This window comes from Anser brachyrhynchus (genome assembly GCF_964034855.1).
Source record: "Anser brachyrhynchus genome assembly, chromosome: 11".
NCBI classification, from domain to species: domain Eukaryota; kingdom Metazoa; phylum Chordata; class Aves; order Anseriformes; family Anatidae; genus Anser; species Anser brachyrhynchus.
The window spans coordinates 7,536,445-7,559,550 of record NC_137706.1 but is presented as its reverse complement, the minus strand read 5'-3'; the positions used below and the strand labels follow the sequence as shown (position 1 = coordinate 7,559,550).

Genomic DNA, 23,106 nt, shown 5'->3' with positions numbered 1-23,106 from the left:
TAGGAGGGAGAAGTGCAACAACCCTGCAAACACCAGTGCCAGAAGAAGGATGGGAAGGTGCTGGAGCAGAGGTTCCTCTGCAGCCTGCGGGAGAGACCATGACAGAGCAGATATCCGACAATGCAGCAAGTGGACATTCCCTGAAGGAAACTACAGCCTGTGGAGAGCCCACAATGGAGCAGGGTCTCCCTCCAGGAACTGCAGGCCCATGGAGGTCCCACAGTGGAACAGGTTTATCCTGTCACAACCAGTCTGTGAAGGACACACTCTGGAGCAGCTGGTCCTGATAGGAACTGTGCTTCATGGAGAACCCATGCTGGGGCAGGTTTATTCTGAAGGACTGTGGTTTGCAGAGAGAGCCCATGCTAGAGTAGTTTGTAAAGGACCGCAGCCTATTCCAAGAACCCACACTGTAGCAAGGGAAAATGTGAGGAGGAAGGAGCAGCAGAGGAGCTGTCATAGACCAACTGCAACCCCCCCATTCCCCAACCCCCTGTACTGCTCGGGGCAGAGAAGGAGGCACAGTAGTCAGAAATTGAGTGAAATTGAGTCTAGAAAAAAAATGGAGTAGGGCTGAAGGGAAGATGGTTTAAACTGGTCTTTGTTTCTCACCATCTATACTTTAATTGGCTATACATTTTTCTCAAGTGTTTTTCTTTTTTCTTTTTTTTTTTTTTAAACTGTGATTGTAATCACAGTCTCCTCATGTCAACCCATGAGCTTTTTCATGTTATTTTCTTCTGTTGAGGAGGGGTGTGAGAGAGCAGCTGTCTGGGCATGAGGCAGCCAGCCAAAGTCAACCCACTCCACTAGCACAATGACAACTCAGTTGCTAAAAGGCATTTATGACATTACCAATATCTTTTCCTGGTCTGATATTAGCTGAAGAATTTCTGAAATAGCACCCCAGACATCTTAAAATACACAGAAACAAGTGGCCATTATGTCCAAAATGTTTACATGTAGAGGAGTACTACACCTTTTGCTAGCAGTCTTCCATCCCGACATACTGTATTACACACACACACACGTGGTCCTGCTATATAAAGTCAGTTATCTTTTTTCTTCAGCTGATCATTGATATTTTGAGTCAACATATCTCACTTAAGTTAAAATCAGCAGAGATCAAGGTATTCATTGCATTGAGTTTCTCCAAGAGTTCACAGTGCTTGTGCTGTTGAACACAGCCTGTGCCTGACATACCATCTAGTCACTATTTGTGCTTCCACTGCAATATTCATTATCCCTAGCAACACACCAGACTAGTGGCTAATTAGTCAGGGAAGCAGCTTCTAGAAGAGGCTTTGCAGAAGGAGGAACAAGTCTGCCTTTCATTGTTACTAGTCAAAAATCATTTTCTATAGCTAGGCATGCTAGGCAACTTGCAAAACCTTGACTTACATTGTGACATAGGGGAATGCAAGTTCGCGTTGTATCTCATGGCAAATTAGAAAAAGGGTGAAGGAAGAGTGCATGGAGAACATGCTTTGCTCTGACCTTGAGAAAACTACATGGTGTATGGATAGTTTTCTCTTTAGAATACTGGCACTGGATAAAAATGACTGACAACTTCAATAGCATGATTACTTAGATGGATGCTATCGTACTGTTACAAAAGGAAAAAGGACCTACTTTAAAAATAAAACTGACATATTATATTTCAGGGCAACAAGAATTGAAACAAAGGAGGTTGAAGGGTAAACTTGTTCTCTACAACTTCCTGAAGAGGGGAAGTAGAGAGGGAAGTGCTCATCCTTTCTCGCTAGTAACTAATGACAGGATGCATGGGAATGGCTCAAAGCTGTATCAGCAGAGGCTCAAACCAGACAGTAGGAAGAACTTAATTACCAAGAGAACAGACACTGGAACAAGCTTCCTAAAGAGGTGGTTGATAGCCCATGCTTAAGAGGCATTTGGATAGAGTTCTTAATGATGTGTGTTAACTTTGAGTCACCCCCAAAATAGCCTGACAGTTCGACTCAGTGATTTTTGCTGGTCCCTTCCAGCTGGAACTGCTCTATACCTATTTGTTTAATTGAGAAACCTACCCTTTTTGGTACGCTTTGGTGTCCTTGTGGAGTCATTTTTCCAGGCTTGACCAACATACCATCAATACAATGGATTCTTTCTTAAAACCTCTTGAATGTCACAGTGATTTCTACAAATCGGAAAAACTTCATTGCATTCAGACATATAAGCAGATGACAAAAAAGAATGGTTCTGTTAACTCCCAGAGAAATTTCATGTACAAATATTTCATTCTCTGTTGATTGTAACCTAAGGGAGATGAGTTGACTTGGAGAATATCAAAGATTAAAGAAAAAACTTGATGGCAGACTCATAGTTTGCTTTGTAGAGGATGCAGTATGGTCTCACTAACATTAATACTATACACCACAGAAAGAAAATACAAGATGAATCATAGCACTATAAAAGATGAGAGGAAAAAATTAGAAGGTAAGCCAGTGAGAAGCAAAGAAGTTGTGCCTTTTTATTTCCTCATTTCCTCAGAGAAGATAAAGTAGAAATATTTGACCTGACCACATCATAGCAGCAAAGTGAACGGAGCCCTGGCAAGCCACAGAAGATTAAAGAAGGGAAATATGATGGTCCCTTGTGTCTCAAACACAAACCTGGAATTGATGAAATATTTACTTTTTGTTGCTATCTAATGTCTGTGCACAGTCTTAGTCATGCAGACATGCCTTCACACAAACACCATGGCAAAACAGACCATCTCTGATGACTCTATACTTTATACGCTGCTTGTGTCTCCCTTTTTATTAAATGTTTCTACAGAGAGAATACCAGCCTGGTATTCTCTCTGTAGAGAAGAGAAACAACCAACCAACTGGCTTTCACTGGAGATATTAACTTGCTCTACACTCTAAAGAAACGGCAATGTTCCAAGTCTAAAGCAGAAATCCATAGCAGTCTGGTGCCATGGCAGTAACACAAACACATGCGACTCCTTCATTTGTATTCAGTGTACCTTTGATTACCTACAACTTCTCTACAAGTCTAGATATTTCTGGGGAGACAAGGTAAATGTCAGAGTATTTTTGTCAAGAACACAACAAAAAGTAGCATACCTTACTTATTTAAGTAGTCCTTTATTAAGAGTGGATTTTACTTTTTTAAATCAAGTTATTTGACATTAAAGGAGTGATGATTCCAGGGTCCAGGACAAACATCAACTGCATTATCCTCAAAGAAGTAAGTCTTAAATTACTCACTTGCACTCCATGCTAATCTTTGTGGGAGTAAACATTTTGGAAGACAGTATTGAGAGTAACATCCGAACTTTATTTCAGACTTTCACATGATAATATTGACATTTCTAGGTCTGAGTGCCTAGCTGTCCTTCAGCAGTCCCCTTCTAGTTTGATAGTTGAACATTCAATGTAAAGACATAAATGAGTTCACTTGAGAAAAAAACATGAAAAGGGTTTGGGAAAATGAACAAGAGGTGATTATCCAAACACCAAAAGGTGTGCAGTTTTCAAATAAACACTGAGCACTGAGGCTGAGAAACAGAGTCCAAACAATGAAATTCAGGGCATGGTTGAAAATCCTTGAAGTAAGAGAGTATCTTCCATCAAATAAGCATACCCTATCAGGTAACCCTTTGAAGTCTTCTTGATCATACATGCTGTTGTTGAGAGGTAGCCACAACACGATTTTTACAAACAGCCTATATAAGGACGTTATTCAATTTCTTGTCTTCGTTAAGGATTGAGACTTACTATTACCTAGCAAGTTGTCAGAACATAGATGGAAAGAGGAGCAGGTAAAGCACACTAGTCCCTTTCAAAAAACAGGTCAACTCTTCAACTGTAGTTCATATTTCAACCAACAGTAACAAGTTATGTCAGATAAAGGACTCCTCTGAAATAAGCAATTTGCCTGGGACCTACATTCATTTAAATAGAACTGTAGGTTCCAACCACTCAGTTAACTGTATCAGTAAGAATACCTAAGCACATTTTAAGTAGTGCTGAGGAAAGCAGACAACTTAAGTAAAACAAAACAAGCAATACATCCTTACCTTGCTGCTGCTGCTAAGAGATTTTTGGCATTAGGAGCTCCGGGATCAACAGACAGAGACTTGGCAGCCAGTAACAGTTTGCTTGAAGCCATAGAGATGCTCTTGAGGTTACCTATTACTTGAATCTGATCTTCTTTAGTCTGAAAGACCATACCCACATAACATTAAGCGCCTAGTTTGCAATAAAGTGTGTGCTAAAACAGCATCTGGAAACATAGTCTGTTATCCACCTGAAACCACTGACATGCAAGGGAATTCTGTCCAAAGGAGGACGTGGACCAAAGCCTCTGTTCACCCAGACAGGTGCCTCTAGCTCCATTCACATAACCGAACAAGAAACCCATATAACAAATAGCTTTATTTTTAACAATAGCAGTATTCATAAACAAGCAAGGGAGAAACTTTACTACTTGTTGAACAATGCTTTCATTGTCAAGATTCTCATACATCTCTGCCTGGCACAACTGATCCACATTACTCCATCAGTGTGTACTGTCTATTCTATCATCCTGCATAACCCACAAGCTCTCTTGCATTTAACTGGGATTACTCCCACAAAGATATCTCCAGAAGGTCCTCTGCCTCAAGAAAATAAATTTTTATAATCTTACTTCAGAACATCCAAATCAGAATGCTTACTATTCTTCACTAACTTTAAGCCATTGCTTGAAAAGGATAACCTTCATGTGTGCACAATTACAGGGAAGCACTGCAAATAGCTAGAACAATATTCTTCTTTCAGTTATCGGTAGAAGTTAATTTGTTCTTTCTAATGGGCTGTTTAGGGTTTTAAATTTAGAGGTTGTATATTACTTAGATGATGTGAATAGCTTTTAATCTGTGTTTACATTCTGCTCTCCTCCCTACCCTCTTCTGCCCATTTGCAAAGCATCCGAAACATCTGATACTGCTTCTGTTCAGGCCAAATAACTAGACACAGACAAAAGGTATTCTCTACTGAAAGATGAGCCAGTATTAGCTAAGGTGGTTTTAATTCACTATGACAGCAGGAGAATCAAATCTTCACAGTCCACAAGGTCATCAGCACCTGGAATTTTCAAGTAACTGTTTGCACCAGCTCATATAATTCCTACCCTTGCCTGCACTCAACTGTTTTATTCAGACAGTTTTATACAAATAAAATGTTTTACAAGTTAATGAGGCCCATGGCTGAAGAGATAGATATCGAACTCCTATTTAATTTCAGAGAATCAGCTGATATTTGGTGCCTACTTCACTTCATGGATCTGAACCTGAATGATTAAAGTTTAATGAAGAATAATCAACAGTTATTGCCTGATCTCTCTGTTCTGCATTATCTACAAAGCATTTGCTTTATAGAGACACTTCATAAGTGACTTTGAAGGACTAGTGTACTCCTTAGATTTCCTTCCTATTTCTTCTGGCAGGAATTCTTAGGTTTAAAAGCTCCTTTTACTAAGACAATACAGTCCAAAAATTCTTTTATCTCCACCCTCCTAGATCACCTGGTATGTGACCCTTCTTTATATGCTGGCATTTACTATGTTAAATCATCTCTAATTGACCAACTTCCTTAAATCTGTACACCTAAACCCAGTAAGCTAATGAATGAGATAGCTCCAACTTGAAATGAGCACCCAGAATACTAGGAATAAACTAGGTAATGTGACAACGCTCCTGAATGTTACTGAGTTTGTCAGAATAGATCTAGGCCAGATTGTAAATCACCAAACAGATTTGCAAGTGCTACTGAAATAGAAGCAACTCTTGCCATAACCTGTGAGAGGTTCAGCAGGCCTTTTTACTTTCAGATATACAGCTTATAAATTAGTTAGCTAACAGCCCAAACCAGACAGAAGAGCATGAAATCACATTTCTGACTGGCCACAGAAACGAAGACACAAATGCTAAGCTCACTTCACTCCAGATGACTGCTTCATAACATACATCCCCTGTTATATTTGGATACACTTACACTAGTAAATTATACTGTATTCCCAAATTAACCTTGGTCTCAGTTAGCAAGATAAAAAAAAAAGCACACACGCTTACTTGGGCTTGGCCAGCCATTTCAATCCCAGCATCAAGAAATTCATCAAAATCGTCACTGAATTTTCCAGATGCTGCAGCCAGTTCCCCACTTTGGCCCCGTGTAGCATGGACAACTTCTCCTGCTGACTGGTTCAGATCTGCTGCTGCCTGGTTCAGTTCGCTCTGAGCTTCTTGAAATGACTTTGAACTTGGAGGTAGCTGTAAGAGACCAATAACTATTTTATTGTCTACCATGTCACACCAACCCTTTGTGACGATAGAGTTCAACACAATTCAAGAACACTAAATTCAAGACAGCAGTAGGCCCCACATACAAGCTAAAATGGAGTACTGCATCTGAACTGCTAGTTAATCAGTCCTAAAAAGCAGAATAGTCCAACTATGGGATAGTTATCAAGCAGAAATCTACACAGCAAGCTTTGTCTTGCTGTTTCTTTCAATGGACAGACAATCAAGCAAGCCTTTCTAGGGACAGAGAAGATAACAGCTATTTTATGGTCCAACTATGAAACTCGAAGTGATGAACTCAGTGGAGAAAGTGGGAGAAATTTATTCTCCAAGTCATTGTTCACTTCCACAAACAAGCCTTCCAGAACAACCTACAAGTATCGGCAGTTCTTCAATGACTGAATTTAGTCCTGACCTGATTCAACCAAGTAGCATTGCAGTAATATTAAAATATAATCCCTCCTTCATTCACAGGGTAGCAGGATCACCAGTAGATGAGACAGAGTTGTTCAAGTCATGCAACCTTCCAGCAAGTTAGCAGTGCTCACAGTTGTTTTTTTTTGTCCCCCCTCCACCCCTCCCTGACATGGATGCAGATAAATATAACAATTCATCTCTTCACACTTAACGGTTCTAGATGCACTAAAACTTCTAAAGGACCATTCTCCTTCAACTGAATTGGTCACCTAGGTGGGAGATGGATTATAATTTATAATTCTCATTTTCATATTCAATTTGTGAAGTCACAGTTAGCATTCTCAAAAACAAAACAAAACCCTAATGGTGATACAAGACAGCAATTTTAATACTGCTTTCATAAGCCCTAGGTACATTTCAACTTTCCCGTGAACTAGAAGAACAGCATTTTAGCCAAGTAATTAATTTCTTAAACCTGCAAAACAAATAAAACATACTTGAAGTATACTTCAGGCACACTTGCTACATAATTTGATATGTGGAAAACCCAGATCAGCTCTTCAATTCTCTGAATTTATTTGTATGGTAAAAGACATCTCACCAAATCAACAAGGAGCTTCTTGCTAGACTCTCCAATACTCTTTAAAGCCACATCAACATCCTTTTGTCCAGGTAGACAATTCACACAGTTATTCAGCGAATGAGACACTGCTTTTGCCACCTACAACACAGAAGTAAACACACAGACACTGAGAAGGACTTAAGCAATCATTTAGCTAACAAACAGGAGGAACAATCTAGAGCCAGCAATTTTTACAATTCTGACTCCAACAAAGCCATATTTGAAGCCTGGGATAAAGGCTGTACCACCCTAGCTATGGAAATGCACCAGAAGTTAACTATATACTAAACAGAAAAATCCTTTGTGTACCACTTATTTCAGATAAAGTCCAGATACTTATTTAAATCAAATCTCACCTCCTAAGAAATTATTTGAAATACAGGCCAAATAAAGATCTCTTCAAACCGGTTAAAGAACCTACTATTCCTTACAATCTTCAAAAGCAGTTGTGCTACTCATGGAGAAAAAAGCGTGCTCACATTTTGAAGATAACATGAATACTAAGCCTTCTTTTGGCAATGAGTTTAACAGGTGTTTCATCTTGCAATCAAGCAGCCCACTCTAAATATGTTGTGGGTAAAAGCACCTAATTTCATCTTTGCATAAGTTGATTTCTCTGAAAGAGTATTAAAATGCACTAAGTGCCATCTACATTCTTTGACACAAGCATAATGTTACAATTTGAGAGCTACTGGCAGTAATAGGCAGCTCTCTGATATTTCTTGAGGCCTGATCTGTTGTATTCTTTTACTGTTTAGGGCTGTGTTCTATGCAATTTCAGTGGGTTTTCCATAATTCACATCGCCGCAACTTACCTGGGCTAATCTCTGCTGACTGTCCGCATCCCCCGGTGCAGCCAGGGCCTGCTTTGCCTCCTGGATAAGCATAGCAGAGCCTTCCATGACATCCCTTGCTGAATCCAACATCGCATGCGCCGCTACAGGGTCAGTAGTTGATGCTGCAACCCCTCGTGCTGCCTGAGCCAAAGTCTTCAAAGCCTGAGCAGTTTCTCTTGCAGCAACTCCTATGTTCAGATTTCAACAAGGAATCTATTAGCACTCTTAAAGATAATTTCTGTATTTTATGACAGCTGAATTTGCAGGTTATGATCACATTGCAACACAACATTTCAAATGCAGTTTAAAAGATAACCTTGAAACATGACTAGATTTGAAATACACAGCATCATTTACCAAGAGAAATGCCTGTAGTGAAGCCATAAAGTAAATCTTATACCCCAAAGAGGACATTCCAGAGCAGCTATAGACCAGTGACTAAATCTCAGTGAAGCAGGGGTAAAGAAGGAAAGCTAAAAATTGGAAATAAGATAAAAACCGCAGGGAAAAGTGATTGTCTCCAAGAACTGTGTACATGACTTCAAAGGGGGAAAACGATTGTCTGCAAGAACTGTGTATATGACTTCAAAGCCAGAGCATCTGTCATTTCTGAAAATGTGGCTTTGGGGTTTTATAGAATCAGAGAAATAGCTTAAGTTCAAGCAATTAAAAATTAAATAAAAAGAAAACACTAAGGATGAGGTATCTTGATATAACTTCACCCCACTGTGAGTACAAGCAGATAAAAATAAAGTCAGAGAACATGTCATGAAATTGCTTTTAAATACACAGTGAAAAGAAACTTACTATTGCAGCTTCAGACAAGGGGGAATGATTAATTAGTGAAGATAAGCTGTAAAGACCTTTCATCACTGAGAACAGCAGAATATGCCATAATACCTGCAAACATTCAGCACTTGCTCAAGCAAAAAAAATCTTGCATAACAAAATACCATGATAGAAAATAGCTACATGAGCTCTGAAAAGGAACTCATTGCAAAACTTCCCAAATGAACAGCTTTTATAGCTTGATGTTAAGAGAACTAGATTCAATTATTAGATACCAGCTGCAAGTACCTGTATTCCTTCACCAGATATCCAGTGCTAACTTCTGCATAACTATGTAATAGAAACACAAGCCTTATTAATCCAATTACATCTGCTTCGAATGAAAGCAACTGTAAGTTACTTAGCCATGATGCAGTTATATCTAATGAAGTGGTAATTGCCGTAACGGATTTTATCAGTAATATAAAGAAAATTCTACTGTAGCATTTGCATCAACAGCTTCCATTTTTTACACAAAGGAGGGAATGGAACATTTTATCATTTATATGTAAACCTTCCCCAGCAACCCCCTGCAAGGAGCTTTCTCCTTATTAAGTGCTTCAGTCCCTAAAAGCACAGGTACAAAAACTGGGGCAATGTATAAAAAGAATCAATCACAGAATGCGCATGTCAATATTCCCTGTTGGCTTTACCCCAAACTATGCAAATTTGATTAATGAGCCAGAGAAGATAGTTGCGTTATACATGGGAAACGGTGAAACATCTAGTAAGAGATGCAATGTTTTAAACATTACCAAATCATCCCAAGTATGTTTGAATCTTGTGTTTCAAAACATACCCAAAGACCCTTTCAAGACTTGTGAAAGGACACAGCAACATTTCAGTGGCACTGGCCTTTGAATTGCTTTACATTTTAGTTCTGTCCAAAAAGAGTTTGTGACGCTTTCAAAAACAGCAGATGTCTCAATCTGGTTATGTACATAGAGCAGATTGGAACACTATTCTTTCATGAAGCACATTATTTACATTAGCAATTCCTACTAACTTGCCAAAATTCACTGTCAGCATAGAAATAAAGAAGTGAACAATTACTTGACTTCAGCACTCTGTGGTAAGAGAGCCTTCTAACAAACATCATCTGGGAAGCAGAGTTCTCACAGACATTATGAATAAAATGGTACCTGTGTAGTGCTCATTGCCTTGAGCAGCGCAAGTTAGCAGCTGGGCCATTGATGAACCAACTGCTTTGGAAGTACTTCCTAGATCCTGAGCACATTTCTCAAGCTGTGAAAAGTTGCAAAGGACAGAATTCTTCACTTAAACTTAACTAAAACACACTTGCCTTTTAAACAGTATTAAGAAAACTCCTCTCCTACCAAAAACAAGCTTTTATCTCAGCAACTGAACACAGAGTTTCTCTGAAGCCTTATTAGCATGTTTTCCCTGCCCCAATTGAAATAAATTTACATATTAGGTCATAAGAACAACAACATTAGAATTACAACATTTAATAATTAGCAATGGAAATCACTACTTTAAACTGTGGTGAGAAGGAAGTTTTTACCAAATAAAATATTTCTGTTTCTAAGAATACCAACTTTTGAGTTCTCATCTTTGTCCTCTATGAAAAAAAATTATCTTTTTGGAAAGACTGAAACATTACTACTACTAAATAATATTTTGTTCAATATAGAAGGAGGCCTTACAGTCCTGTGAGTACTTCTGCTAAAAAACATTCCTCTTGTGTAGTAGGAACATATAATCTTTTTAAGAGAATCAGCGCAAAATCCCAACAGCATGATCCCACCAGCATGATAATTATCCAAAGCCTCACGACTTATTTTGCCTCAAACACTTAATTTTTTTTTAACAGATAAGTTTGTTTATAAATGAAGGACACCCTTCATTAATTACAGTTTCTCCTGGGAGAGGTTTTAGCTGTCCATCCACAGCTGCCATCTTTGCATCTTGCAGTTCATTTTTGAGTGTCTGGACTGTATTCAAAGCAGAATCGATCTCCATTGGGCCACACGCTTCATGAGCCTATTCAGAAATCAGATCAGTAACACTGTTAGCACCTGTAAGACACTATTAGAAATAGTAAATGCTTCAGATACAATCCCTCCAAAATATCTATTGGTCTCATGACTTCAGTAGCCCCTGTGGGCACTCTACACATCATGGCTTCCAAGCTACTGGGCAATACTCTTAGCTTGTGAATAGAATAACACTGGTAAGAGCCACCACAGGAATGAGATGCACTTACCTTGTGTATACACATCTTCACATTAGGTAGTCCAGGTACTGAGAAAGTAACTAATGCAGTTTGGACTTCACCTTTGACAAATAGTGTAACATAATTCAAGTCACATTGAACCCTCTAATCTGGCAGCCCGCAATAACCAATAACTTGGCTGAAAATTTTGCAGATTGCTGAGGTGCAATTTGAGGTGTAATTTTTGCTACAACCCTCGTTTGGGGCTTCAGCATTCACAAGAAGATAAGGCTTTCCGCTAAGACTTTTTTAAAAAAAAACAAAACATCAAGTTTAGAAGTCTGTGTGTCAAACACAGACACCCTCTACCCCTCATATTTAAAGGGAACAGTTCCAGGCTAACTCTGTGCATACCTCCCTGCCATGTTTCTGGTACGTCAATAGTACCACAAGCTTTTCAGTTTTCTTGTCAGTTATTCTTCCCTTGTCCATTACAACACAGAAGCCACATGGGACTCTGAGCAAACCATGCATGAAGGCAACACTGAAGCAAACACTGCCTGAGCATGAACCATTCCCTTTGGGTGGAAGGGGGTGAAGACAGTAGAGCCAAGGAGTGAACCTGTGACCACCATTTGGGCCATCTTGCTTTAGCTAATTAAAACTACTATCCTACCTTCTGAGAGGCAGTTCGTAGCTCAGCTAAGCTGGTTGCAAGGTTCTTCGCGCACTGACTTAGCTGCATTGCTGCTGCTTGATCAGTCACAGTGGGTACTGCAGCTTTAGCAGATGCCACCATTTTACTTCCAGGCTGTCCAAAGAAGAACCAGGAAAACAATTATATGAGTTCATTTTCTTTAAGTAAGACTTAGGATTTAATGTACACGTTGGTTCCCCCATTCACACAACCATGAGCTTTTTACATCTTCTGCAATGACCACTTCATGCACTTGCCTGCTCCTTATCCATGAACCTCCTAGACTGCAACCTTTTTATTCATATGCTACACCCAATTATAATTCCAAATTGCAGTGTCCTCTGCAGCAGAGAACATTTGTTCTTTACTACTACACCAGTCACTTTGTAGGCAACAATGGAAGCCAAGAGGCCTTAAAGTATTTGTACAGACTGCTTAAAACTATTTAAATTTGCAGTTCAACTATTCAGCATCTAGGTGGTACAATCAGGTCCAGATGGTATCAACGGGAAATTTCTTTCAGCACTTCCAAATATTAAATTCTTTCAAAATTCTGTACACTGAAAAAATTAATACAAGCAATGACTCTTCACAGGGTTCGTTTCCTGCTAATGCAGTTAAGCTGCTTTCCTGATTCACACCACCGCTTTGGTACACACATACAGCCAGAGAGGAGGCAGATTATTTTAATGACTACAGAGGGAATCATACAGCAAAATAGTGACAGAACTGTATGTGATGCTTCTACTACATGAAACCATAAAGAACCTGCTAACAGCATCTAATGAAAGAGTTCGCTTCCACTTCATATTGAAGGCATAACTGAAGCTTATTAATGATAGTGTCATTACACAGACAATTAATTTCTTCAGTTTGTTTCTTGTCAAGAGTAAACCCAATAGCATTATCAACACTCTTGATTTTATCTTTTTTCCTTCCCCCCCCCACCCCGGGATGTTTTGGAAGAAGCAGACTCAAGATTTGTTTTGAACAGAAGCCAAATCAAGATCTATAACATCTGTAGATTAATATCTAAAAATCATCGTAATGTTCCCTTTTATTCGTGAAGAATTCTCAAGATTGTTGCTGCAGCACTGCGACTCTACCTTCACTACAAATGGTTACAACAACATCTCTTATATTCAAGATCCCCGTTTAGAAAGATGCTGAATTGTCACCACCTTGTTCATTAAACTCTTTCCAAGAAAGCAAATGCCACTACAACAAATGTTTTTTTCTCCATATATTTCAGTTTTCCTGTTTCTTATATCCAAAATTTTGACAGCTTTCACTCTCCACAGGTTCAACATGTTTCAGCCACCTGACCTGAGGAGCTAAGTTCTCCTTAGCCATGGCAAAATCCCAGTCTGCAATGAACTTCTTTACATTGTTTGTAACAGTTTACTGCTTATTTGTCACAAACAAAAACATAATTAAGAAGTGCCTTTTCTTCTGATGGAATCTACTACAATGATTGATTTACTTCACCTGAAGGAAGTTTTGGCTGGAATTTATTAGAGCAAGCTGAGCACTGAGGTCTTCTGCCTGAGCTTGACTTCCTCGTACACCCTGCACCAACTGAGGAATGTGGTCTGCAACATTCTATAGTAAACAAAAGGAGAAGTTTTCAGCGTATAAATATGAACCCTCTGACATTAAAACAAGCCCCTTCCCTGTCCCTCTCAAATACAGCTGGTAAAACTCACAGGTATAATACTCTTCTGACTTCAAAGAATTTGTTTAGGAGTCCATGGAACTCAATTAATACATGATTGGATTTCTCAGAGACATTCTGTTTTTACTTAGAAAAGTTTATTTCCGCTACTCATTAGTTGAAAGACCCTACTATACAATCAAGATTCTTGTGAAAAATTAGGTATTTATACAGCATTTTGAATGACTTCCTTTGTATGCATACATGCCAGTAGCGGAGATTAGCAACAGATTTTCAAGAGTGTCTTGTTTTCAGAAAAGCAAAATTAAGTACCTCATGCTGCTTTTCCTTGACATCTAATACTAAGTTTATACTATAACTATAGAATTCTGAAGTGTAGATTGTCAAAACAATATTCTTGGACTGCCCAAATTCAAGCTCATATAACTCTTTCACTTCACATTAATCTTACCTCAGCAGTGCAATACTGTTTTTAATCCCCAAAGTACAAAAATAGGTATTGATCTTCTCTACTATCTAATAAATCATCAAGATCAAATGAGAATAGACTGTAATGTATGCAGCAAATCAGCTTTTTATTATTATTATTCACAATAAAACAGCAGCTGTCTACAACACAATCCTGATATGTACTGCATTATTTATTTCCCAAATTTCTTCAGAATACCACCATAACAAGAAATAATTGCTGCATATTAACGTGGTTTTTAAAAGATGCTTTCTTTCATGGTTTGGTTCTCATTCCCTGCATAACTGTTCTCTCTGCAAGAATACACTTTTGCCTTCTATTATCCTTTTAATTATTTTTTTTAATGTAATTTCTTTTAGAATTGTGAAGAAACATCTGTCTAACATTTGTTAGAAATTAAGCTGTCAAAGGTAGCTCAAGAACAAAGCAGAACAGCTTCTCACCACCAGGACTCTTAATTCTAGCTTGGAGCTATAAAAACATACTTGACTTTAGGCATACCTTGAAATCTGTGGTCTTAGCAGCTTAAATTGCAAGCTAAGAATCATGTAAACCGAAGTTATGGTCTACACCTTAGTTCTGAGTGACATTTAAGGCCCCAGCTGCTTGTAGACTGAACAACAGAATAGGATGATCAGTGTTGTTAATTATATAACCAATATATTAAATAAAGATTTCACTGCATTATCCTATAAGTGACTATTGCTACTCCATCCTTCGTTTTGGAAAATTCCAAAGCTACTTTTATTCCACAGCAGACTTCGGTACCATTTCACTGCTTTCATCATTCAACAGCCTGTTTTTATGACCATGGAGGTACTCAGTTGCCAAAGAGCATAACCATGCACAGAACTGATGGCCAAGACTTCTTGCCAGTGTACAAATTTGAGCAACCAGACTCATATACACAGTGCTTTCAGCATAGCTCTGCATACACACTACTGCTGACTGTTTTAGAACAAAAATTCCACTTAAAACACTTGCTTAAGGTGACCTGTTTATTACTCGGATACATGCTGAGTTATATAAACCTGCAATTCTTTCTAGTAAGATGTTTTCAGGGGTACTGTAGTAAGCAATTCTTTGCACCTACAGTAGCTCAGCTTTCTAAGGCTCTCCATATATTAGAACATATAAACCAGGGGAAAAAACAACGAATGATGGTTCTGCCGAACCCATATTGATGAATGTGGAGATACATATATTTCATTTTTCAGTCTCTGTTGAGGTTAAAACAATATGACTAGAGAGGTCTGTCTTCATCTTGCCATAAATCTGGGTTTGAGAGTTATTTGTCAATAGGCAGTGATAGGTTTACCTTACAGCTCTGCACAAGTTGCTGGTGGGCTGCAGTGTTCTTATTTGAAACAGCTGCATTCTGAGAAGCTGCAATAGTCTGAGTAGCAGCAGCTGCAGCTTGTTTAGCTGCAATCTTAGGAGAAAAAGAAATAGATAAAAACACTTAATGATTATAGTAATTCAGAGGATGAAATACACACTCTAACTAACTTTGAAGCTAACAACTTTGATAGATTAAGACACTATCCCTTGATTAATTTGATTTGCCTTAAAGGAAATAGGCCTCAAGATGAAGATGAGCTGAACACTGTTATACAGATGTTTACCTGATTTGTTATTTGATTTGAAGGTCGATTCTGACCCAAACCATTCAGCTTGTATGATCCATCTTGCCAAAAAAGCAAATGGTGAAAACAAGCTCCTGCCTTGGGTGAAAGGGTGGTTGTGAGCTCCTACCATTTGTATCTTAGTCTGCAATATTACCAAAAGATCTCACTTATAGAAATGCTCTAATCAGTTAGATGCTTAGAAAGAAACCCACAGAAAGCAAGCAAAGTAGATAGAATATTGCTACATTAACATCTCTGACAAAAGACTGAAGGGAGCCCATGCTTTCTTCTACTGAGATGGCTCTTCGGCAGAAGTGAAGACACTAAACTGATGCAGAGGTACAAATTATTCTGGTATTAATGAGTCTAGATGCACTGAGAAGGTCTTCAAATACTTAGGACTTTTATTATTTATTTTATTACTCTCCCTCTCACAAAATTAAAAATTCAACAAGTTATCCAAGACATTCCAAAATGTTGTGCAATGCTCTTCTTTAACTGGCCCACTAAACACAACCAAGCATAAAGTTCATCCTCATCATTACACACTTCATTCCTTTAAGGCATTATGTATTATCAGAGCAATATAAAAAAATGATTTTTCTATAAAGTTTTCCTGCATTCAGTTAGAAAACTGAGGCATGATTCATTTCCTAAAATACACCTAATTTTTGTTCTATACAGATAGAGGAGCTTAAATGAACTTCTGGAATATGGTTATTGACTAAGGTCTTCTTGTTTGTCTAATCTAATTGTACCTGAAACATTTTCAGATTACCAAAAATAACATTTGGAAACCAGAGATTAGTGATGGGTGTTTTTTTTTTTTTAATTGTTTCTACATTCTAGCTGAAAACAGGAAGATCAAGCCCTGCCTGCATGACAAATTTCAGATAAATTTCACCTTTACTGCACAGTGAACCTTTAGTTCAATGCCTTCTGAATCAAATGCTTACACCAGTTGACTACATCAGTGATAAAAGTTATTTAAATTTCCTGTATCTGACAACTATGGTATTCTACGCTACCATCATAAATTTCAAGCCCTGTACTCTGGAACTGATCTTACAGCACTTAGAACTTCTCCTGAAGCATGCATTTCTAATTGTTCCAGCTAGAGATTTATCAAAATATAGTAAACTGAAAATTAAACAGTATCTGGTTCCAACCTCTAATCTGTTGACGATTTTCTTCTTGATGGCATTCTGTGCAGCAGCATTTGTGGCAACACGCAATCCCTCTGCTGCTTCTCGCAGACGCTGTTGTTGATCCTCATTTTCAGGATTGGCTGCAGCTCCCTGCACAAAATTTCAGAGCAAAAACCATCAGCCTCAGAAGCTGTTCCTGGAGAGAATGTAGATGAATATTAAACCTTTAGTTACAGACAGTATACTACATCAGCCTGTATTTTCTATATATTACCTTAGCCAAAGTTAGAAGAACATTTGACTACTAGAAAAATATTAAACCATTAAAAGCATATGCAGAAAACTTAATGCTAGTGCAAGATCGTTTCTGTTCTTACTGATTGTTAAGTGCTTTCAGGATAGATTTATTTATTTATTTGTATACAATTTTTTGCTTTACATACTAGTTCAGCTGGAGAAGAAATTGTTTTGTTAAATGCTTCTGTTGTGATCTGTGGAAATATACTTTGATTATATGAATGCTGGTTTTGAAAAAAAACACACATTTCAAAATTCCTAATTTAATATGCATTTCAGTAACTGTAGTCCAAACCCTGAGATTTAACACAGTGCGTTTTCTCCATTTGAAGTCTGAGAAGGCTGAGAAAGTACTGGAAAGTCAAGGATATGCTTGTAGCCAGGGACATGGCTCTCTTTTAGAGGCCTAGGACAATTGCTCGCCCTGATCTATAAAAGTCTTTTTGAGTATACGATCTGGGACTCAACTCAAAGAATCTAGGCCTAACTTAGTGGATTTAAATAGTTTTCCAGCACAGAAAGGAAAGAGAAGTTCAGATATTTGCCTTTTGTGAGAACAAACATGGAGCAGGAAGGTGGGGAGGTGTACATGGTATACAATACACCAAACATTCCCCAACCGTAGGAAACTGTTCGCAAAAGAAACAGAGGCAGAGCAGACTAACCCATTACATTCAAAACACTTACAGGATAAGAAAAAATGTCTACTGTCAGCCAAACCTAATCTATAACATACCACATACTATCTCTACTTCATGTATAACTACACAGTTTTAAGCCGACAGTTACTTCAGTTACCCAGTACCTTTGCAGCTTCAACCATGCGGGCTGTAGAATCTGCCAGGAGCTTTGCAGCAGCTAGGAGCTTCTTTGAGTTGTCCATATCAATTTCTGCTTCAGCATCCGACCTCATAGCATTGACAAGATCTGAGGTAGCTTGAGCCAGTACCCTGGCCTGTCGTACCATTTCACCTATGATATACAATTATGTTTTTACTGTCCCCATCTTTACATTTCAGCTTTGATTTAAAAAGTCAACAAGATAAAAATAGAGTCACATTTGCTGAAGTACTCATTTCATTTGACAAGGATATATAAGTAGTTCATAGCACAGTAGCTTCACAAAGTCTTGGATGACAATAATAAATGGAAAATAAATGTCATACAAGATTATCTTTTACTAAATCCTTCTGTACAGAAGCCAAATGATTTATAATTGACAGTTGAACATAAGACTTAATATACTTTATTGTATATACATATATACACACACACACACACACACTAATTAAACCCCTTTGAGTAGCAGAGTATTAGCTTTTTTTTTTTTTTGGCAGCTTTCAACTGGAAGGTTTAGAAGGGTTTAGCAAACAATGCTCCTGTATGTCTTGTAAAAATCTTGATCATTCATTTCTCAGAGAAGCTGCTTTTAGGGCCAAAATACCCCCAAGAATTCATATTACTTTCCCACACAAGTTCCTCTAGAAGATCACCGCACAGCTGAAATGATAGTTCCTTGAAAAAATAAATATCTGAAAGAATCTGAACCTACAAGAAAAGATTAGTTGGTTCATATTGGCTGTACTGTGAATACAGCTGTGACAGTGATATATTTAATTTCCTGTCCTTGTGTTCAGGTAACACAAAAGAGGGAGGAGATCAAAACCATATAATCCCCAAGAGGTACCACAACCGCGTTTTAAAATTGGTGCCATTTTAAAAGTTTATATGAATTGTCTTGTTATCAAATAGACATTGCCTCTTCACGCCGTTGATAATTCATCCCATTTTTAACCATTGAAATATCACTACTCTATTTAATTTCCTGTGGGGTTTTGGTTTATTTTGTTTCTGAAAGTTCACATTGGGTCATTTCACAATATTAGGTATCTCAAGTCTGCCTGGTTCTAGAATTTGCACATTTTAGAAATGTCACAAGCAGCAAAATAATTTTTAAAACCTACAACAAAATCTAAGCACAAAGAAATCCATCATTGGCAAGTGTTCACTTAGGTACCTGTCCTCCTATTCAGAGATGAGGACTTACTGCACAATTTTGTGAAGTGAAGCAGTAAAAGAAAAAACACTGAATACTACAGTGATCCTTTAGCATGGTATTCATTGTTTTCATAGAATATTCATTCTATCTAGCATGCAGCTATGTGTATTTCACTGATTTAACATTATGGGTTGAATGACCATGAGCGTGCGCTAGCAGAGTACCCTACAGAGCTTTTAAACTTTATTCATTCGAAATGTGCAAATTTCCAAATCATGAAAAGCTATTATCCATTAGAGAGACTTACCAGCATCCCCCATTGAACTGAAAATACTCTCCGTGACACACATGATGGTATCTGTGGCCTGATCATAGCGACCAATAGGTTCTCCCCTGCTTGCAAACTGGCGGACATGCTGCAAGAGGTCATTCAGGGCTTGGCTGACAATGCTGGCAGCTGCACCAACCTGCTTCAGTAACTCAGTATCATCTGTGGCAGCCTGGCAGGCCCTCACGCAGTTCTCCACTGAACGGTCCACCAGTTTCCCTGCCTCAATCAGCTGTTCCTGGCACACCGGGGAGCTGATGGTGGGACTCACAACCTGCATGGGGAAGACAGACAAAACATTCAGAAAATGGCTTATTTGCAAATTTTCCAATTACCAGTAAGCAAAACATCTGCTGTATTAGAGGTTTTAATCCTTAACATATCTGTTTTCCCTAGACAGAAAGCCCTGTAGTGAGTATTCAGATAGGTAGCTTCACACATTTAAGTTAGGAATCTGGGTTGTGGATGTCATTAATCTTCACTTAGATGCAAGAACACAAGCCACCACCTTGTTTCATGCTTCTTCAGCAGCTGCTGACCTGAGCAATCACTTAACAGTGGTTCTGTAAGACAGGCATTCACCAAACTCCTCAAAAAAACCTAAGTACACTTAGCACACTTGTGTACTCTAGAGTTCCAAGTAAAATTAAATCTTAATTGGAATTGGTATTTTGTACAGCCTTCTCATACCAGCCTTCTGTTTGTTTAAATAAGTTACTCATCAAAAGCCACACAACACTATTTCTGAAGCTACAAGTAATAAACTCAGTAATCTACAGATTAGAAACAACCCTTCCCCATTTTGACCAGGCCTATCCAGACAGTTTTTAGCAATGGGAAAACTGTGCATATCTTATAAGGAAAAAAAGGATGCCACTGGTCATCTAATTCTGTACTGAAGAAATTCACAGGCAGTAAGAACATCAAGTCGAGATAATGAAAATTCATACATATTCATTACAAAAAGCCCTTACAGCCAAAGATATAAGGTGAAAATATTGAAAATGTAATAGCTAAAATTGGCTATTAGTTTTATTTTAAGCCTCCTGGATGTTTCCGAATAGTTGAATACACATTCTCCAATCACAAGTAACCTTATGAAAACTGAATCTGCAGACTTTGAAAGCAGTTGCCAAAGTCAGTAGTGTGAATTGCTTTCATTAAATCAAAAAAGGCTACAAACAACGTAATGTTCCAAGTGTAGACTTGAGACTTTGCAATCTGATCAACTCTTTTGTACTTTTCTTATACTGAGAAACAATACTTGGCCAAAAGCAATGGACCCTATTAAAACAATTGGGCTACTATGAAACAATGCAAATATATTTAATATCAATGATTACTACGTTGATTTTAACTTCAGCATGAATACTAACTTTTAATTATTTGAATTTTAGATTAGGTGAATTCAGTGTAATTCTAGTCTTCATCAGAAAACTTGCACAGTTCCCCAGGCATGCTGTATTTCTAGGGCTTTTTTTTCTTAAAGTTACTATTTTGATCATTATCATCAGATGATCGATATTTTCTACAGAATCTCCCCTGGGGATTACAGCAGTACCTCACATCCTCTGGGCCGATATTCGATTGCCACTCTTACGGGTGAGAATTTATTAATCATCAAGTTTGATATTGCACAAGCCTCCAACTACGATATTATGACAGTATATTGCCTGAACTACTGGAAACACACAGAAGCAATCTCATGAACACTGCTAGCCTCACCTTGGCACAAGCCACGAGCTGGGAAGTAGAGAGTGCACATTGTGTAGCAGCAGCAATGACCCTGTTCTGCAGGACTGTATCCTCAGCGACCTGGGCTACGTTCTTGGCCTTCAGCACTAACATGGCAGCAGCATTTGCAACAGCTTTGGCCAGACTCATTAGAACATCCTGATAAAATAAACAGAAAAAAATCAGTATTATAAGCTAATAGTATATACTTTGTTTATACAAGATCAAGTCTTCTCAAGGTAATTATATATATATATTATATATATATAAAACCCATGCATCAAAACATTTAAAAAAGTAAGCAAGGCAGCAAACATAGATACTACTGAGAAAACTTGACAATTTTCTACTCTCAGTAAAAATAATCTGATATGTGCTATGGAGCGTTGGAGAAACCAGGTAAGGAAGAGGGATGGTTTATCATGCCTTCACGTCTTAAAAATACAATGAAAACCTGGTGTTTTCAGTTTCTGAAATTCAAATTTTCTGCCACAAAATTAAAAGTTACACATAAGTATACGGAATGTAGCATTTTAAGTGGTAAAACAGGAAGCTTTTTTTGTACTATTTAATTGCAGGAATTAATTCATGAGTGTTTTAACTTTTCACTTCCAAGGAATGTTTAGGTTCTTTCCTTTACCAAGGAAGAAAGCAGAGGGCTGCAATACATATATTAAACTAGGAATACAAACAGTAACTGATGAAACTTGCAGACAGGTTTACTAGTGAATAAAGTGTTAAAATGGCCTTTATTCCTACGAGTAGACATTTTTCATGACATGTCCTCCAGATTTCTACCTTCTGCTGTAGATTACTTCCCCTTGTTTCTGAGGGGAACCTTATCTTGGCACTGAGTGAAAAAGATGCATTTATAACAGAGCATTTAAGGACAACAGTTTTAAACTGCTAATAGGTTATTATGTGATTAAGCCAAACAGGCATTATGCTTTGACATCTGATAATACTAACCACCTTAAAGAATTTACTTTTGTAATACGAAAATTTTCTCCTCATCAGTTTGCCAGAAAGTTTTGTACACATGCATACATATACACACAGTAAAACATATACATTTAATGAAAAGAAATACTCATTGTTTATTAATCTTCATAAATACATAAATTCAATAGGTTTAGTAGTTTGCAAAAACAGGGAAACGCAAGGAAGGGCAAGAACTGAAGTTGCCTGCATGCAAGTGCAAATTTTAATCCCATAAAATCCCTGTGTCTTACAGGGCAAGCAAGGATCTGACTAGTACGTATATATTATGAGCCATGCATTCTCAACACAGGGGGAGTATAGCACAAACAGCTTTCCATGGAGCAAGAAACCATCTGTATGATGTATAGAATGAAGGAGTTTCTACAAAAACAGCATTCTATGATCATATAATTAAAATAGTTTCACAATGGATTAACCTCAATTACCATTGAGCAATCTCAAATCTAACATTTGGAAATCACACTTGGCAAAGCCTGGTTTGATGCAATGGCCTCCTCATTATTAATCTACACAGCTCTGGCAAAGACAAGCAACCCCCTCATTACCTGGAACCTTTCATCTGTTTCATTCTCTCCAATCTGTCTCAGTAGCTCCCCGCTTGCTTGCCCAATGCTTCCAGCTGCAGTCAAAACTGTCTGTCGAGGCTGGAAAAATAATTGTGGAAAATAAATTCAAAGACAACATGCTTTATTTAAACATCGGATTTCTTCAAGAAGCCTCTGCATTAGCATGCAGTCAAAATGATTAAAAAATTAAACCAAAAATACTTTGGAAAAATCTTTTCTATATACACAGCTGGATTATTTTGCAAGTTTCATCTGTAGTGCTCCCTGAGAATGTGTGAAGAACTTTGAAGAATTTGAATAGACATTATTTATTGCAGTAACTCCAAGGAAAATTAACGATGGACAGCCAATAGGCCAACTGATCTGAAACAGCA

At 37.9% G+C, this 23,106-nt stretch overlaps 1 protein-coding gene across 6 annotated transcripts in view; it reads right to left on the bottom strand.

Annotated features, from left to right (window-relative positions):
* Nucleotides 1–23,106, bottom strand: part of TLN2 (talin 2) — a 228,742-nt gene that overhangs the window by 107,706 nt on the left and 97,930 nt on the right. For all 6 annotated transcript variants that reach the window (XR_013956084.1, XM_080607980.1, XM_080607979.1 and 3 more), the window contains 14 exons: nt 22,712–22,810; nt 21,156–21,323; nt 19,410–19,704; nt 17,909–18,075; nt 16,828–16,956; nt 15,349–15,462; nt 13,375–13,488; nt 11,866–12,000; nt 10,889–11,017; nt 10,156–10,258; nt 8,165–8,373; nt 7,329–7,448; nt 6,083–6,280; nt 4,049–4,188 (listed from right to left, as the gene is read on the bottom strand). Coding sequence is in view for 5 of the 6 variants with exons in the window: in XM_080607980.1 (XP_080464106.1) it covers nt 4,049–4,188; nt 6,083–6,280; nt 7,329–7,448; nt 8,165–8,373; nt 10,156–10,258; nt 10,889–11,017; nt 11,866–12,000; nt 13,375–13,488; nt 15,349–15,462; nt 16,828–16,956; nt 17,909–18,075; nt 19,410–19,704; nt 21,156–21,323; nt 22,712–22,810 (2,120 nt within the window). In the remaining variant the exon portion in view is untranslated. The remainder of the gene's footprint in view (nt 1–4,048; nt 4,189–6,082; nt 6,281–7,328; nt 7,449–8,164; nt 8,374–10,155; nt 10,259–10,888; nt 11,018–11,865; nt 12,001–13,374; nt 13,489–15,348; nt 15,463–16,827; nt 16,957–17,908; nt 18,076–19,409; nt 19,705–21,155; nt 21,324–22,711; nt 22,811–23,106) is intronic.